This window comes from Oreochromis niloticus, linkage group LG4 (genome assembly GCF_001858045.2).
Source record: "Oreochromis niloticus isolate F11D_XX linkage group LG4, O_niloticus_UMD_NMBU, whole genome shotgun sequence".
Classification (NCBI taxonomy): domain Eukaryota; kingdom Metazoa; phylum Chordata; class Actinopteri; order Cichliformes; family Cichlidae; genus Oreochromis; species Oreochromis niloticus.
The window spans coordinates 29,932,567-29,950,340 of record NC_031969.2 but is presented as its reverse complement, the minus strand read 5'-3'; the positions used below and the strand labels follow the sequence as shown (position 1 = coordinate 29,950,340).

Sequence of the window (17,774 nt, the reverse complement as noted above, 5' to 3'; positions counted from 1 at the left end):
GCTTATGTGTGTGTTGCAATTTTTCCACTCAGTAATATCTTTGTCTGCAGGATTTTTCCACTGTCTTTAGTCACCAAACACTGACGCGTGTCCCCCTTTGACTGCAAATCCTCCCACAGATTGCACAAGTTCCTTTAGCAGCAGAGGAAACACAAGAGAAGTGCAGTTACTTTAAATAAATCTCTAAGATTTTATTACATACAGTATACACACAATCTGGACCTGTGACTCTGCATTGAGACTCAAGGATGTAGGGAGGCAGTTCATGAAGTTCAATTTGAAATGAAAGGCAGTTCAGTGGGACAGAAGATGATATTTTACAGCAATTAACAAATTTAAATAATAAGTAAGAGTAAAATAACAAGTAAATTTAAACGAACGACAAAATTGAAACAGCTTCTGGCCTAAAATTCATCATTTCACACACCAGACCACAACAAAGCAAATACAAACCCTAGATAATATAGACAATATTAACATCAACGGTGACTGATGTCGGAGGGAATGAGGTAAAAGAGCACTGAGGATAAACATGTAAAGAGCTAAAAGAAGCTAGAGAACTGTATAAAATACTGTCTGCCAGATGTAAAGTATCAGTTGGTATTTTTAAAGGACTAGTTCAACATTTTGAAAGATATTTGCTGTCTTAAATAGGGAGATCTATTTGTCTTGCGGCTTTCACGCACAAACTCATCGCACATGATGAGTTTTCGCGTGTAGCACATAACAGGAAGAAATCTGCTTTAGTCATAGCTGCAGTCAGTTCACATGTGAAAAACTCTACTTTCATTTCCGACAAGGCTACGGCTGGATCAGGTGACCCTGGAGCATCCGTTAGTTAAGCTGCAATAGGCTCAGACTGCAATGAGCACCTCGTTTTACTCCTTTGTATCCTTTTCCTTTTCCCTAGCCTCCCAGCCAGCCACGGCAGATGGCTTTCCTCCCCAAGTCTGGCTCTGCTGGAGGTTTCTTCCTGTCAAAAGAGAGTTTTTCCTTCCCACTGTCACCTGCTGCTTGCTCATAGGGGATCATCTGATTCTGGAGGTTTTCACTCCAGTACCCTAGGGTCTCAAACGTACGGAACTATATTGATAAAGCAAAATTAAAACGAGTACTTTCTATCAGTATACTAAATATAAAGCTACAGTTTACCTGCTAGTTTTCTCAGCCAAAACACTAGTAGGAATCAGCTATCCTGGTTATCTCCACCAGTAAATCCACCAGTACTGGTGACCACCTGCAATGCAAGGCTTTGAAAGGATCAAACTGTCACTTAAGTGAAAAAATAAATATCCAGCAAAAGTCCACATTTTAAATTCAGTTTTTAAACTTATTAGAAAAAGACATCACCTGTTAATGAATGAGATTTAAAGGTGCTAGTAAATGTTTTTATGACCTTGAACCAGGCCAGCCGTTTTCCACTGAAAAATACCTGAAGTTCTACATATATTTACAGTTAATGATATTAGTCTTTAACTGTGAATACATTGTTTCATCACTGCAAATGTCCTCAAAATGTCAAACTTTTCTTTTAAAAGTACATTTTTTAAAACTTCCTTAAAGGGAAGCAAAGGGAATCTGAGCAAAACGAATTCCTGTTTGTGCGTTACAAGGCTGGTAAGAACACCAGCAGACTTTTTTCATCAAGAGCAGACTCACATTCTCTGGCATCAGTCGACGTTGGACGTTTATGTGTTTGGGAACATTTTAGGTTTGGGTGGATTTCAGAAGAAAAATTATAAATCAAGACTGGAGTGGATAAGATAAGGAGGAAAAGAAACTCTTTCATCATCCAACCACAGAGCAAAAGTCTCAGGCCTGGTTTGAAGGGCCCTTCTTGGGAATATTACTACATTGCCATCATGACATTTTAAGATCCGTGCATTGAAAAATTAGCAATGCAACCAGCTAGAAACCCACTCTGTACCTCCACTGAAGAGTGAAGCTGAAAGTGGTTAAAACCTGTCGTAAAAGTGGAAACAAATCGACTGTGAAACACGCTGGTGGTGAAATCTGATCACGGCAGGTCGCACGGTGGGATGGCGTGCCTTCGATCGTAAGCGGTGTCATCGCTCTCCTCGCCGTCGCTTACTTCGCCCAGAACCCTCTCCCTCTCCTCTTCCTCCTCAGTTTCACTCTCTCGCCTCAGTCGCTCCCGCTCCCTGTCTCTGTCTCTCTCTCGCTCCCTCTCTCTCTCTCTGTAGGAGCGCGGCAGTGTGGGAATCTGAGAGTGTGAAGAGACCGAAATGAGATCATGCAGCCTGCACTGACTGACCAACATACTTAAATTTAACATGCTAAATGTTAAAGGTCTTTCCCAGGATGATGTCATCATAGTCATATATTAGGATCAAGGCTTTGAGTTTATCTGCATCCAGAAATCTTTAACACATTATTAATATACATGATAAAGTGGGCATATTACATTAATTTCTCTGTATTCTTGGTTTTGGAAAAAGTCACCAACATGTAGCCACACATCTGAAAGCATGTTGATTTGCTCTCCTGATATTTAGACTGTAGTATTGATATTTTAACCTCTATTAGAGTAGCTTTACATGATTTGCAGTTAAAAATAATCCTTGGTTATCTTAATGCAGTGGTGTCCAAACCCAGGCCTCGAGGGTCGGTGTCCTGCAGGTTTTAGATGTGTCCTTGATTATTCACAGCTGATTTAAATGGCGAAATTCCCTCCTAAAAATGTCTTGAAGTTCTCCAGAGGCCTGGTAATGAACTAATCAATCGATTCAGGTGTGTAGACCCAGGATGAGATCTAAAACCTGCAGGACACCGGCCCTTGAGGCCTGGAGTTGGCCAAGACTGTCTTAATGCATCCAAAGGTTTTAACAGCAGGTGAGTGGGGTTTCTGTGCTCCTAGCTGTAGCCGTGTGCTTCAGTGTATCATATAAGCGATAAGCACTCTCTGTGAAGTCATACGGAGCCAAGAGTTGAAAAAAAAAAAGCCTTTAGAGTGCTGTCAAGCCAAGGCTTTTCATATACTCATGAACTGAACTGGTATAACGACCTCATTAAAACATTAAAACGTCAGACATTTGGTCAGTTACAAGTTATTAGGATCCTGCTAGACAGAATGTGAGCTAGGACAATTACAAAGAAAAAAATCTATTCAATCTTTCAGCTGCTGCTTTTATCAGAAAAAAAAACTATAGACACATACTTGTAATATTAAACAAACTCTATTCTAAATAACAAGGAATGTAAGATTTAGATTTCTAATGTATGTACTAACTGCCATCTGTCTTTAAAGTATAAGGTAGATAGTACATACCTGATTGTCATGGCTGGGCAGGACACAATATCCCGGCTCTGTCCTGCGCAGGAGGCGTGGGGAATGAGTACGGAAAGGCCTGGGAGAGTGGGAACAGACAGAACGCGGAGAGGGAGAACTGATGGAGCGTGGTGACGGAGACCGGACAGAACGGGATGGCGAGTAAGTGATGGAGTGGGATTGGGAGAGTATGTGACTGTGGTGGTTTTGTTTGGGTGGGCGAGGGGAACGAGGAGGCAGCTCGGGCGGTTTGAGAGGGTCGACCATGTCCATCTCCGTGAGGATTGGCGGCGGAGGGACGAAATCGAGCTCCTCCTCTTGCGGGAGCGTTTGCATTTCGGCTGCATCAAGTTCGGTGAGCTCCGTCTTTGACAAGTGATCCACAATCCCGGCACCGAACGAGTCGCCAACAACATTGATGGAGGTACGCATTCGGTCACTGAGTGGACAAACGGCATCAGCGTCAGTGAGTGAAATGACGTCTTAGTGATACCAACATTACTTTAAGTGTCAGTACCCTAACATGGATTGCAGAGCAGTGATTTATTATTGCCTGCTCATCAGACACCTGACTCACAGCAGCCAGTCGACAGCGATCAGCAGACTGATGTCCTGGGTAGGCAGGCCGACAGCTGTCAGGATCAGTAGCATGGTTACCAGTCCAGCGCTAGGAATACTGGCGGCTCCAACACTGGCCAGTGTGGCGGTCATACTGGAGAGAAGAGATGGGAAAAAGGTATATTTAAATCATTCGTTTTTAAGAGTTTTAAGGAAAGACCATGAAGACAAGCATCTATTAAAAGATGCACTTGAATAGAGAACCACTATAGTTGCAAGAGGACTTTCGCTCCCATCTGGAGTAAATCATATTTTGTGACATGAAAAGAGGCAAGTTTCATATCTGATGATACTCGAGGGGAACTGATGTGAATGTGGGTTGCAAAGCGGCTTGCAGTAATGTGCTGTAGGCAGAGGGAAATAATCAAATTGTAATTTTTGTGATGATTCTGACTTTTTCACATTTATGCTCATTTGGCCTTTTCTAATCAGTCATTCAATCAAGTGCAACCCTTTCATCACTCCCTAATAGTTCAGCTCGAGTCAAGCGTCAGACATCCCTATAAATACTGCGCTGCCTCTTTTTGCCTTTTTTGCCTATCTGTACATACACATAAATCAGAGGACACACTGGCTGTCTTTAAATTCTGTGTCCAGTACTACCTCCCCTGTAAGAGTTTTTTTTTTAAACCTAATTAAATTGTAATGTTTGTTACACTAATGGCTAATTATGTTAAATAAACAAGCTTGGAATACTGTTCAAATATTTGAGATTATAATTTGTAACTAATTTGTAATTAGTAATGCAACTCTAAGCTTAAGCAAATTAAATAGCATGGCCTCCATCAGTTTTTCCAATAGTTACTCTTTCTTTGATTACATAGCAGGGGTATCAGCTGAGTGATGTGGGCTGGCAATGAGATCAGCTGAACTGATCTGAAATTGAGGCTAACTTGAGTTCATGGCCTGCCTGAACTAATGGCATGCTGGCATATTTGGAAAGCTCTTGAATTTAGGCTTTTCAAGAAACAGAGTCAAAGCATGCAGACATGACTGTTTTCATAGTTTTCTGAACACTCGCCAAAAATGGTAGACTGAAAAATGCAAAAGTGAATTAATTCCACATGCAAAAGGTGATGTGTGATGGAAAAAATATCTGAAAAAATAATTAAACCCAACTGTAAAACCAGACCATTGTGCTCGAAAACTGCTGAAACACCAGAAAAGGCTAAACCGAAACCACATTTAATAATGGAACTCACCAATTCATGCTTTCACTGCTGATTCAGCATGTTTAGTCGGTCATGTGGCAGCCAAAAGCACAATTAGCTGAAAGTTAAAGACTTTAAATCGTAGCGAGAGGTGAGTTTCAGTTTTACGTGTTTATAATATGACCATATAAAAAATCAAAAACCCTAATCTGTCTCCACCCACTAAGATTTACACATGGAGTGGTCCAGTATTCTGTTTCTCAACATCACACACCAAAAGCCTCGGATTTATGTGAGCTCATTTACATGTATTTCATCAATGCAAGGCTTGTATAAGGAGAGGTACATGAGGATACAAAGGACTCAGTTCCTTTGTCCACAACAAAAGATGTTTCCTGAAGTAAAACTTTAAAGACTCTGAAAAATGCTGCTTGTCATGGCATGTCTGCAATTAGAGAATTATCAGTAACCACATGGGCCAGCCAGTTTGGATACTGCTCTAAACCGTGATATTTACTGCATGAAGCTATTCATCTGTTATTAGTTACATCTCAATTGTGTCTGACAAACTGCAGCGCCAATTATCACCACGCTGTGACTGGGAGATTAAGTGGGGCAGATTTATGTTGCACATATGGATTTTATTTCAGTTTCATCACACATGATACAAAAACCATACAGCATTTTCTTAAAATTAGATTTAGGAATTTTGTGGTAAACAGCCGTTGATGAAAGACACACAATAAACAACTTCAAAGTGCTGAGCGTTATTTGTAACCCGCGGCCACAACAAGCAGAATCTGATCCAAGCAGACTGGATCCAATCTCTTGCTCAAACCTCAGAAATGGGAGACGAATATTTCTTTACTTCCTTCCATATTTATTTCTATACCTCATAACATACTTAATGTAAGTTGTTTGAAAATGCACTAAAGCATGGAGACTGTACATTTCTATAAATGCAGAAAAGAAAATGAATGAACGGGATCCACTGTGTTTGTGTTGCTGGTTTCTCGATACAGATGCACCAAGACATTTGATGAGTGAAATTATTTGTATTTTATCTGAATGTTGCCTAACACTAATCAGCTGGTATTTGTGCAACCATAAAAGCTACAGATGCAGATTGCTAAACAAGCTTTAGGTGTTAGCTGGAAACTTAGCGCTCCTCTTGTCCAGCTGCAGTCACTTCTGGCTCCAAAACATGTCCATCTTTTATATACAGTCAAGTCAAACATCACTTTCCATTCATCTATGTTTGACGCGGGATGAGAGACTTTAGGATGAGTCAGAACATAATTGATATTTTTCCCTTTTTACTAATATTTGAATCAGAATGAACTTTGACACAAAAACCTTACAGGAGGGCGGGCTGACAAAGCATTCAGGGAATATTGTTTGTTAATATCCTTCTTAGGAAAAATAACAGAAAGCAGGACAAAAAATGAACCTGCTTTGGTGCAGTTAGGTGACAGAGACCGTGATGGAGGCTACTTACACTAATGTGCACAGCGGTTTATGTTTACACTCACACCCCCACAATTTCCTGTCCCATTCTGCTTTTGGCCACAGCATGTGAGTAAATTGTGCCAGGTGCTTTTTGCTCTGGCTCAGCTGATGGTGTAAACAACAACAAAAAGACAACAAACAGCTCGTCACAAGGATGTCAAAAGGGCTCCAACATCCATGCTTAAGCATTATCAAGCATTTCACGTCAATGTCAGCACATATTTAAATTTATATGTAGAATTAGAATATATGCATAAAGTCTTCTTATTCATTTGCATTTCACGCTGTGTCAGTGTTCTGATTATGGTGGTAACTAAAACATTCGGTGTGTTGAAATAATCAATCCAAATGTTTGTATCCTGGACACTTTCTACAAAAGTCCATCCATCCTCTTTATAAACTGCACACCCAGCTAGCGTTGTAGGGCAGCTTAAGCTTCTCCCAGATGACACTGAGCGAGGGGTGTTGGTTCCTGCAAAGGTCATCGGTTCATCACAGTGCTGCAAACCAGATAGACAAGACAACCATTCTCGCTCACATCCACACCCTGAGCCCATTCTGAGAGACCAATCAACCTAAAATGCAAGCCTTTGCACAGTGGAAGGAAGTTGGAGCACTTAGAGAAAACCCACGCAGGCACAGGGAAAACACGCAAACTCTACACGGGGAGGCCCCAGCTGACCTCGAGGTGCAGATCCAGAACTTTCTTGTGTGCAACTACATTGCTAACCACTGTACCGCTGTGTGGACTGGTTAAGGTCCAGTGTATAGATATTAAAACCACTTTGGTTTGTTCTGTTTCTTTTATGAAAAATGTAAATAGAAGAAAAAGCAGTGCTTGGAATCTGAGTAGGTTAAGCAGAAGATAAATGTTTTTTGCTCTTGGTTTTGGAAACGAATAGCTGGCTGGCAAAGATGCTGTAAGTAATCTTCAGAAGCAGCCAAGTAAGGAAACTATTAAAGGCTTATAGTTGATGTGGGAGAAGGAGCACCGGCGCCTCAACAGTGCTGCTTTCTGATAATGAAACCAGAGTTATGAGAGTCAAGTCACCATGTGGTTTACCTGACAGTGACGATCTGCCCACCGTCCAGGGTGATGTCATTCATTTGGGCAATAAAGATGGCGGCCACGGCTTCATACAAGGCGGTGCCGTCCATGTTAATGGTAGCACCTATGGGCAGCACAAAGCGAGTCACACGCTTATCAATCTTCAGATTTTCCTCAAGGCAGCGGAAGGTGACCGGCAACGTCCCCGCGCTGAAAGAAGAAGGCCACACACCAAGGCGAGTTAGAGGGAAAAAAGGTGCAGATGCAGGCGCAAAGTGTCTGCTGAAGGATATAAAATAGGCAGACAGGTGGTGAAAGGCATAAGCGCCGAGGTGAGGACGAAGGGAAGAGACAACAATTAAAAAAGGCAGGAGAAATTTGAGTCGGCCGACAGCCTCGTCCTAACAGCTGGGGTAGGCCACTGTTTCAATCCTCCAACATGTGAATTAAAGGAATTTGATTCCCGGCCCCGCTGAGGTCGGGTCATAATATAATTAGAGAAAACGTTGATAGGATTACCCATATTCACTAAAGCCTCAGTAATGTGCCAAAATAACAGTTGGTTTCAGCAGCAATGCTGAATCCCAGGCAGGCTGGGCCAAGCCAAGCCGGGCAGGATACAGTGGGGCCAGTTTGGCTGGTGGCAACTAATCCGAAGGCTTAGACACTTACAACACAGAATCTGTCCGACATGGACTCGTCTATGATAGCCTGCGCTTTGGCTCTGCTGTCCTGATTTGTCAGTGTAGCTGCATAAATACAGATTTTTGCCTTCAGGCCTTTCAGATTTAACCCAAATAGCTGAAAGCAAGTAGCAGGCTACGCCGATCAATCACGGTAACTACAACAGCTGTCCGAGCAATACGTGTTGTAAAAGAAATATGTGACACACATGTGTGAACACATGCCCAAACAGACGACTTCCAAACATACATATGCACTTCCTGCAAGCTGTCATACCTGCTAGCAGTGCCCAAGGCTGTGATCCACGCCTGGAAGATCCCAGAGTAGAAAGCAAAGGGGCTTTTTCTGGTGATTGCAAAGAATATAGCGGGTAGGATCAAGCCCCCGTGGATCACCAGACCCACAATGACAGTCACCATGTACATGCCCAGCTGCCTGGCTACCACCTCCAAGTCCCCGATAGCTGCGATCTTTCCTGCAATCAGAGAGGCGATGCCGACAGGAGAGTACCTGGACACAGACATCACAGCAGAAATTATTTGATCAGGACTGATTGTGGTTTATGTTCCATTAAACTCCATTTAGTATATTTTTTCTGCTTTTTTAAACTGTCCTGTAAGCAACAAATCCATTTAACAACAAAGCCATCTAGAGGCAGAAATAGTTTGATTTGATTGACTGACTTAATCTATTAGTTATGGATGAATTATGGCAAAAGACAAGGTGTCTAAGGGTCTTTTGAAGGCTACTCTTTCTACTTTACTATTCTTTAAAATAATATTTAAGACCAAACCTGCAATGGAAAATACAGACTTTATATATAGTCAAGCACAAACGTTAACACAAAAGTAAAAAGACAAAAAATGGCTTTGTTTAGTAACACAAGTGTGTGTTAATGTGAAAACAACATAATCATTGTCATCGTCCCAAACTTAAAAAAAAAAGTTTCACATACAGTTTTATTGTTCTATTAAATATTTCTATGAACTGGCTTTATTGGTGGTTACCACCATAGCTGTTTGTCATTGAACTCACCATGTCTGCATGTTACTGCCAGGATCACATTTCAGTATTTTAAGATGTTTTCTTACACAACAACTGTTAAATAAGCCAATAATTAGCCTATAAGCGTCCTGTTGCCATCAACTATATTAAAAAAAAAAACAGATTTAAAAGGGATCGCAGAACAATAAACAATGCCGCAAAAATGGTGGCACCGTGTTCTAGTAATCCATGTGGTGACATGACTATAAATTTTACAAGGCCTTTTATAAATTGATGTGAATTTAAGATATTTTAAGAATATTTAAGGAGCTGTAGCCACCCTGTTACTTTTTTTAATGTCAGGCCAATGTTTTCGCCACCTCATCAATCTTTAGTCACTGTCAAAGAAGCATGTTTCTCTGCGAGCGGACATGACACATGCTTGGATCTCCGGTTTCCAGCTCTGGTGTGCAGTTGTTCCCGTGCATGAATACAGACTGCAGTTATTGCGACATTTGAATTAAAGCGATTCCTTGTCCCATCATGAGACGGTGCATTCTCCCAGGTCAGCTGGCATCCAGTGACAGTTGTTTGGTGGAGTATGCCATGTATATGATTTGATAGATGTGCCCCTTGTATGATGCGTGCTTTTTGTATACACTGGATTCTGTGTTTGGCTCGCACCATAAGCCCGTGAGTAATCTGTTTACACTGAGTGAGTGATACAGACAATGATACAGTTCCTTTGGTGTCCAGCTGCACATGTAGAGGAGGCTTAGAGGAGCTTCGAGACAAGCATCCTGCTGTTTCTCTTCCAACCGCCTACTCTACTCCTCCTTTCCTTTCCCATCCCTGCTCTGAGTACCGCTACACTTTCTCTGCGCCACTTGCCAGGGTTCTGCGAAGCCTCAAGACGTGCACTGCTCTCTGAAGGAATGCTCTCACACGCATCTTTTTGCGTCCCTCCTGCCCGCATCTGCTTTCTGCTCTGCCACCAAGTGGCTCCTTCGCCGTCGATAGATCCATTACATTCTGGAGATCTTCCACCGCGGCTCCCCTGGGAGCCCACAACGCCGTTCCGGGCCCCGGCTCCTGCTACTCCCCAGCATACCACAGACTCCAGCATGTCCCAGGGAAACCCTCTCCCTCTTTCCATCTGTCTGTGTCCTTCACTGACACACTTTCTCCCTCTTCCTCTTTGTTTTTTTTTTCTATCTGACCTTGCTGCTTGTTCCCACAATTTGCCTCAAGCACACAGTCATCGCCTTATCCATCACTGTCTCTGACCGTTGTATGCGGTATCTCCAAAATGTCAAACGCTGGCCAACAAGAGGAAAAACAGAGGCACGCACGTTTTAAACACAGACACACACAAATACGAATAAAGGAATACAAGACACCGACCACATGATCATGGACACCATCGTCATGATAATTTCATTGAGGATGTTGAAGAAGTCACACATGACCTTCCCACGCTCGCCCATCCGGCCCATGCAGATCCCAAAGGTGATGAAGAAGCCAATTAAACCTTGACGAAAACACAAAGCAAGCGCGTGAGTTGAAACACGCAAAGGAGTGAAACTGTTGTGGATGCAAAAGTGAGGACAAATAAACAAAAAGAGACCTGGAAAACGCAAGCGTCTCGCAATACGAACTCTGTTATCAACTCACCGAGGACGTTCATGCCCCATTTGTATTCCAGTTTTTTTCTGTTGACTAATATGGGCTCAGTTTGGTTTGGTGCTGCGACCGGCACCTTTTTCAGCACCGTCTGAACCTGAAGGAAACACGGGGCGACATTCAGATTATTCTGTGGTTTGCGCTGGGGTGCTTAGATTTTGTAACTCCCATTGTGTGTGAACAAACAAAGTTTTGGCAGCAGCACGACGTGCTCTGATTTCTGTTTAAAGAAAAGGCAAAACAGAAACATAAATACAACAAAGGGAAAGAAAAAGGAGACAAAAAGGCTGAAAGGGGGAGGACAATTCCCTGCTGCTAAAGCAGTGACTTATATGAATTTACTGAATCCCTGATGAGTATGAACAAAGAAGCAGTATTAAAAAAAAAGATGCAGACAGAAATAAAGCTCTCGGTTCACCAGCAGATGCCTTACTGCGCTAAATAAGGATGTGGCTTTGCAGATGTAAAGAGATTAGCGGTAGCAGCAGGACAGCTGATCATCGCCCAATCAAACACAGATAACTACTTCTAATCATTCAGACGAACACGCATGACAGAAAAAACAGGATTGGACAGAAGAAGGCGACGGCTGCATCACGAAAACACAAGCCGCTTCCTGAATTGTCCCTATTTGACCGCATCATTAGCACTAACTGACGATACATTACAAAGAATGGAAAAAAGAAACCCTAGATCTATTTTATAAATGACGTGATACATTACAATGGCACTGATTTATCTTCTTTTAGTATGTAAAACATGTTTTCAGTGGTTGATTTTATAAGCTCTATTTGTATTTGTTTTTAACTAGATTATTACACAATGGGCCAGGGGTGGGCAACAAACTGTTGTGGAGATCTGCACCAATGATCTGAACTCAATTCTGCTCAATAAAAATTGAATTTTATAAGTTTATTATTGCAGCAATCCACACCAGTCCCAGTTTTTCATGTTGCCCCTTTAGAAAATGAGTTGCCCACCCCTGCTATAGGCAACAGAGTGGTGCAGTGGTCAGCATCGTTGCCTCACAGCAAAAAGTTGGGTTTGACTCCCGCGATCTTTCTGTGTGGAGTTTGCATGCTCTCCCCACACCTGCGTGAGGTCTCTCTGAGTACCCTGGCTTCCTCCAGCAGTGCAAAGAGTTGCATGGCCTCTTAGCCTCTTTCTAGCCAAAGCCCTTTGAATCAGTCCAGACAACATATGTAAAAATTGTTACGTATGAAGTCTGGAGGACAGCTAGCCTCTCTGGAGAACCATAAGTTTTTAAGAACTCTGTCCGAGTCCTTCACTCTCTCAAACTGCTCAGTAATACCTTATCCAGAAAAGCTCATGTCCTCAAATGTGGCCTGGGGCACAAGCAAGACTTTCCAATATGATACACTTTGGATAATAATTATTTGCAATAATAATTGTTGACAATCGCTGACAAAACAATCACAATTCAGGATCCAAGTGGTAGCTGCTCTGGAAACTTTAATCTGTAGTTTGCAATGGTTTTTGTAGTGAACTATTAACATGAAGCACATGAAGCGATGTCTATGAACATTCATTCAAATTAAAGAGGAAATTTATCTTGAAAAACAAAAATACATTTTTAATAAACTTCAGATATTGTTTATTTTACCATTTTTTTTCTGTTCAGTGTAGTTTGATTATCATCACCTTAAAGTTGAATGATGAAAATTTCATAAAAGGAATGTAGAGCCTTACCAAAGTGCCAGCAAAGCAATGCTGGGAAACTTTTGTTTTATTAAAAGGAAAAGTATTAATCAATAATCTTTGTTTGCTATGTTTATATTGATATTTTCAGTTTGCTTTAAAGCTTATGGTTCAAGACGAGCCAAGATAATGAAGCAGTAGATGGTTAATGTGGAGGGTACCTGCTGGAAGCAGGCTTGCACCAGGTTTTCTGGGAAGAGGTTTCGAATCAGGTCAAGGAAAGCGTCCAGACTGCTGACTTCCTGGTTTTTCGTGGATGTGGATGATGAGTTGCCTCCCCTCAGTTTAGGGTTCCCTGGGTGGATCCCTAACACTAGGATGACCCCGAGGACGGCAGCGATTACAGTGGTGGACATGTAGTACACCATGGCTCGGCTACCCATCCTTCCACTGGAGCGCGCGTCTAGACCAGCAAGCCCTACAAGAGACAGACAACAGATTTAAAACAATGTGTGTCCAAGTCCACAGAGTCAATAACAGTGTCTTTACCTCGAAGCACGAGTCTCCCAGTACTTTAAACTGCAAATGCTTCCTGTAGAGTGTTTAAAGTTTGATACATGTTTTCTGGATAAACCGCTTCATGAACCAACTCAGGTGGCTCTAGCTGGCTAGCTACCTGCTAGGTTTTCTAATTTCAGTCACTGAACTGGTTGTGAGTTTGATGATTTCTGGAGTATTTTTTTTCCAATTACATGAGAAATATTAGAGCATACATAACTGATATTATACTGTCTGATTTCCTCTTAAATTCAAGCATTTAAATTGCATGTTATGTACTTAAATCTTTAACACCTAACACCTGCAGGAGCATTTCGGCCAGCTCCCAGCATACAGATGTTGTGCTGATGTTAATGCTGGAGGAGGTTTGAAACTCCGCAGATATTAAGACTTTTGCACTTGTTGACCCTGTTTCTGTTACTTTATAGGTCTGCGGCTTCATGACTGAGCTGCTGTGATTCCTGAATGTTTCCACTTTGCAATTATACCACTTACAGTTGCTTGTGGAATCTCTACGATGAAAGAAATTTCACAAACCGACTTGTTGCAAAGGTGGAATCCTGTTGCAGGACAAAAAGCAGATTCAGGGAGCTTTTTAGAACAACTTATTCTTTCACAAGTGTTTGCAAAGGCAGACTGCATAGCTAGGTACTTGATTTAATACACCTGTGACAATGGGATTGAAAACACTTGAATTCAAAAATTAATGCAGCGATGCTTTTGCCTTGGAGGCCGGATGCTGGAGCTATCAGGGACGTCACTCCCGAATTCACTGCGTTCCAGTAGCAAAGTCAGAAAAGCTACGAAATACTGGATTTCTTTTTGCTTCTTAGCAAAAATGACTCTTAGAGTCATTCATGCATCACTAGCAATACAGTGCAATGGTTTTTCTTTGCTTATAAACATGCAGGATATTCACAAATAGAGGCTAGCTGAAGAGATTGCAATTAATTTCCAAAGGGTCCACTTGAAAAACTGTGACTCTTTTAAAGAGAGATTTTATGGAGATAACTTATTTATGGAGATAACTGGGCATTTCTTATTGTAAATTGTGGATTTTTATTTATTGTGCATTTGTGACCTATTTATCAAGTCACACTAACACAACAGTGGCAGTGCAGAGTACAAGCTTTACAGTTTCATTAATATTTACATGGGCTGCCACCAACTTGGATGGTTAAGTCAAGGTCGGTGGGGCTGTTTGCTGATTTGGAAGTACGACTTGAGGGGAATGTTCCAGTTGAAAAATCCAACTAGGAAATTCCAATTTCCAGCTTCAGATGGAACACACCATAAGAGGAGTGGCTCAATACTTTTACCTACATTGTGTATGTCTGTGTGACGCTCCCATACAGTCTTAGATGCACCTTCCTAACCAAACTTGGTTCTGACTCATAAGTACAGAGTCCTGTAGACTACATGTAAAACAAATGCATTAGTCCAGTAGTACTCATCCTACCAACGTCAGAATTTTCATTTTTCTACAGTTAACATATTAACATGTTTAGTTTAGTTTATTATGGTTAAAGTTCAGGAGTATGAGGTTGTAGTTGGTTAGAAATCACTGGGGACAATGAGTGTGTCCTAAATTATGCACGCACTGGACACTCATCCATTACAGTGTAAACACAGTAACGGTTACTTTTTAACTTCCTTAAAAACAGCATGATGCTGACTATAACGGCCACACCTGTGATAAGGCTGGAGATGATAAGAGGCAGGATGAGCATCTTCAGCATCCTCATGAGTATTTCTCCAGGAAAGGAAACCATTGTGAGAGCGGCGCTGTCTGTCACCTGCATGTACCGCAGCATCATCCCAAAAACGGCTCCCATGACGACGCCTGAGGAGTGGAAAAAAATAAGCTAATTACAGAGTTTTGTTTTTGTGCAGCAGTTGTTTAGCCAATTATGTCGGCATTAATTTCCCAAACCATTAAAAAGGCATACTATGCCTCCATGCCTCAAAAAGTCCCATAATAGCACAGGCTATTGTTTTAGTTTCCAGACAAGTCGAAAAGCATGCCTAAACACTACCTTATGTGCACATTGAGCTAAAAATATAATGAATATTGGTTTCAAAAATGAGTTCCAAATGTCACAAATATGTAAAACTCGGTAGTAATATTAACCTTGTCAGAAATCAACCTCAGTTTATAACCTTTCGGCGGACTCATTAGCCTTTTTTTTGAGGGCCCCTAACACTGTGTTTAACGTTGGAGATGCAAGAGATCGCTGACTAATGAGAGCCATCTACTGTAATGTAAACGAGTTCATATCAAGGTTTAAATCTAAGTGACAAATTGCAGACAAAAATAACACACTCCTTGACTCTGCAGGCCTTTTTTTGACAAAGCACACAGCTGTGGAGAAACATACCAAAGTGTTTACAGTGGCAGAGCAAAGACAACAACAAGCCTAAGACATCTCATGGGAAAATGATCCCGGAGTATGTACATCAAGGTTTGCGTGTGGTAATTTTTGCTGCAGCATAAATTGGTCCTTTTCTTATTTTTAACAATAAAACTAACCTCAGTTGTAATTCTAGTCATTCAGTAAAACATGTGGGAATTTGGAGTGTTAAACTATGTGCATAAAAGCAAAACAAAGGCTTGTTTTGCTCCAGTATTTCTTCAAGTTATGCCCTCATCATGGCATCGCCTGAGTGCTTCTTTTCATGTGTACCCATAACCGTGAGTCCCAGCAGCAGGTTGTGTGTGTTGCGGCTACAATGGCCAGCATCTTTATAGGCAATCTCCGTGTTGTCATCTCGCTGGTTTTCTTCTTTCTCCTTCTCCTTGTTTGCGTTGGACTGGTTGGCTGTCGGCTGGTTTGTCATCCTGTCTGTGAGGACAGTGGAAAAGGTGGGTTTTAGTGCTGAATGACGGCATGCTTTGGAAAGCAAACTGCAGCATCTCATAGCAATACTGATTAGCTTAGACTATAAATGTTTAACATAGCAAGGGTAGACTAGCAAGCCTTCACACTTTACCGCTGGGGGTGGTCGAGCCTATTTTTCAAAGGGGATTAGTGAAAACCAGAAGCACCTAAGGCTCACACAACAGGAATGTCCTGTGAGTATTTGGTTTAGGTTCTAAATGGAGGTAAATGCGCATAACTGAAGGCAAACCAAACACAGCAGGCAAGGCCTAAACAGGACATGAAGAAACAACTCAAGAGATGTAATCTGTTCATCATCCTTTAAATGGAAAATGATGAAACTGCCAGACTCTAAATACAGCACAATATGGAGGTGATAGAAGATAGAGGAACAGATTTAGCTGATTAGTGAGGTAAAGTGAGGTAAAGAATGACCCCCTAGAAGCAATAGGATGTGGCCCCTGGATGTGTTACACGCAGTGAATGAAGCCCTGTGGACAGTGAAAGCATTGATGTTTATCACCTACATTTCTCTTGAAATAGCAGGATAAGTCAAATTCATCTATAAGTTTGCTTAACGTGTACCATCTTTTCTGATAGATTTATTAATCTGAAAAGAGTCTGTACAAAATAACACACAACTAATAATTCACTTTAATTCAATTCAATTTGAATTAAACACTCAACATTAATACAGGAAAAACTGAGAAAACTCTAACAGTCATATCACACTCCTTAAGCAAGCACTTTGGCAACAGTGGCAAGCAAAAACTCCTTTTTAACAGGAAGAAACCCCCGGCAGAACCAGGCTCAGGGATCGGCAGCCATCTGCCGCGACCGGTTGGGGGTTATTCAGTTATATAGAATATTATCACGTGAGCATAACAGACACTTGTACACCACAGTTGTCATGACATGTAAAACCATTACATTGGAACATTGGTGCTTTGAGTTCAGTGCTGATATAAACAGATATAATGCTTACTATCATCCACATTCACCGTGTTAGCAAATGTTAGGTCAACAATCCTGAAAGTATTTTATCAAAATACATTTCTGTCAGTGCTGATAAAAAGCAAGGACATGACCAAAATTATTACAGTTGAATGATGATACGATTGAAAGCTCTCTGGTTATATTCCACCTGTAGGTTAAGTTCTATTGATCTATTTAAGCAGGTCTTGGCTCCATGCTGCTCAGCAGTCCTTGCAGATAGCAAATACCAACTATCATCTGATGAATCTTTATCATTTCATCAGCTATATTTAAATTCATTTGCACCGGTAAGGAACATCCGGCAAATAAAACAAGAACGTTAGGTCGTATCCGTTATCAGCTATCTGGACTTCCTAGTAACACCGGAAGTCCTGAACTGCTATCTGTTGCCCCTAGAAGTTAAGTTAGCTGACTAACCAATAAATTCCCAGACTAATCAAATATTTTTCTGGATAAACGAAAGTTTACCTGCTGGTGTTGCTACAAAGACAGCAGGAGGATCACCAAAGTAATTAATGTTCTGAGGCCTGTCTTCATAAGTGATACAACTCTCCTAACCTTATATTTTGGAGAAAGATAAGACAGATTTTTTGGGGAAAAGTCTCAATACTTTTAGATAAGTGCCAGTTAAAATTATTACTTTCCTTTTCTTCTTGATTGCAGAGACTTACATATTGTGATTGTCCAAGGATGGAGGTTAAGGTTAAGGGTTAGGG

General features: G+C 41.4%; 1 protein-coding gene across 9 annotated transcripts in view; it reads right to left on the bottom strand.

Moving 5' to 3' along the window:
* The window catches only part of slc1a9 (solute carrier family 1 member 9), a 48,504-nt gene that overhangs the window by 16,066 nt on the left and 14,664 nt on the right, over positions 1-17,774 (bottom strand). For 7 of the 9 annotated variants that reach the window (XM_013269793.3, XM_003442520.4, XM_005469016.3 and 4 more), the window contains 10 exons: positions 15,868-16,026; positions 14,874-15,026; positions 12,847-13,103; positions 10,958-11,063; positions 10,688-10,814; positions 8,576-8,809; positions 7,631-7,825; positions 3,867-4,001; positions 3,290-3,728; positions 2,018-2,224 (listed from right to left, as the gene is read on the bottom strand). In XM_013269793.3, the coding sequence (XP_013125247.1) occupies positions 2,018-2,224; positions 3,290-3,728; positions 3,867-4,001; positions 7,631-7,825; positions 8,576-8,809; positions 10,688-10,814; positions 10,958-11,063; positions 12,847-13,103; positions 14,874-15,026; positions 15,868-16,021 (2,007 nt within the window). In that variant the 5' untranslated portion in view covers positions 16,022-16,026. Of the gene's footprint in view, positions 1-166; positions 2,225-3,289; positions 3,729-3,866; positions 4,002-7,630; positions 7,826-8,575; positions 8,810-10,687; positions 10,815-10,957; positions 11,064-12,846; positions 13,104-14,873; positions 15,027-15,867; positions 16,027-17,774 lie in introns of those variants that run through there. The other 2 variants (XM_013269792.3, XM_019357665.2) reach the window with 2 other exon arrangements.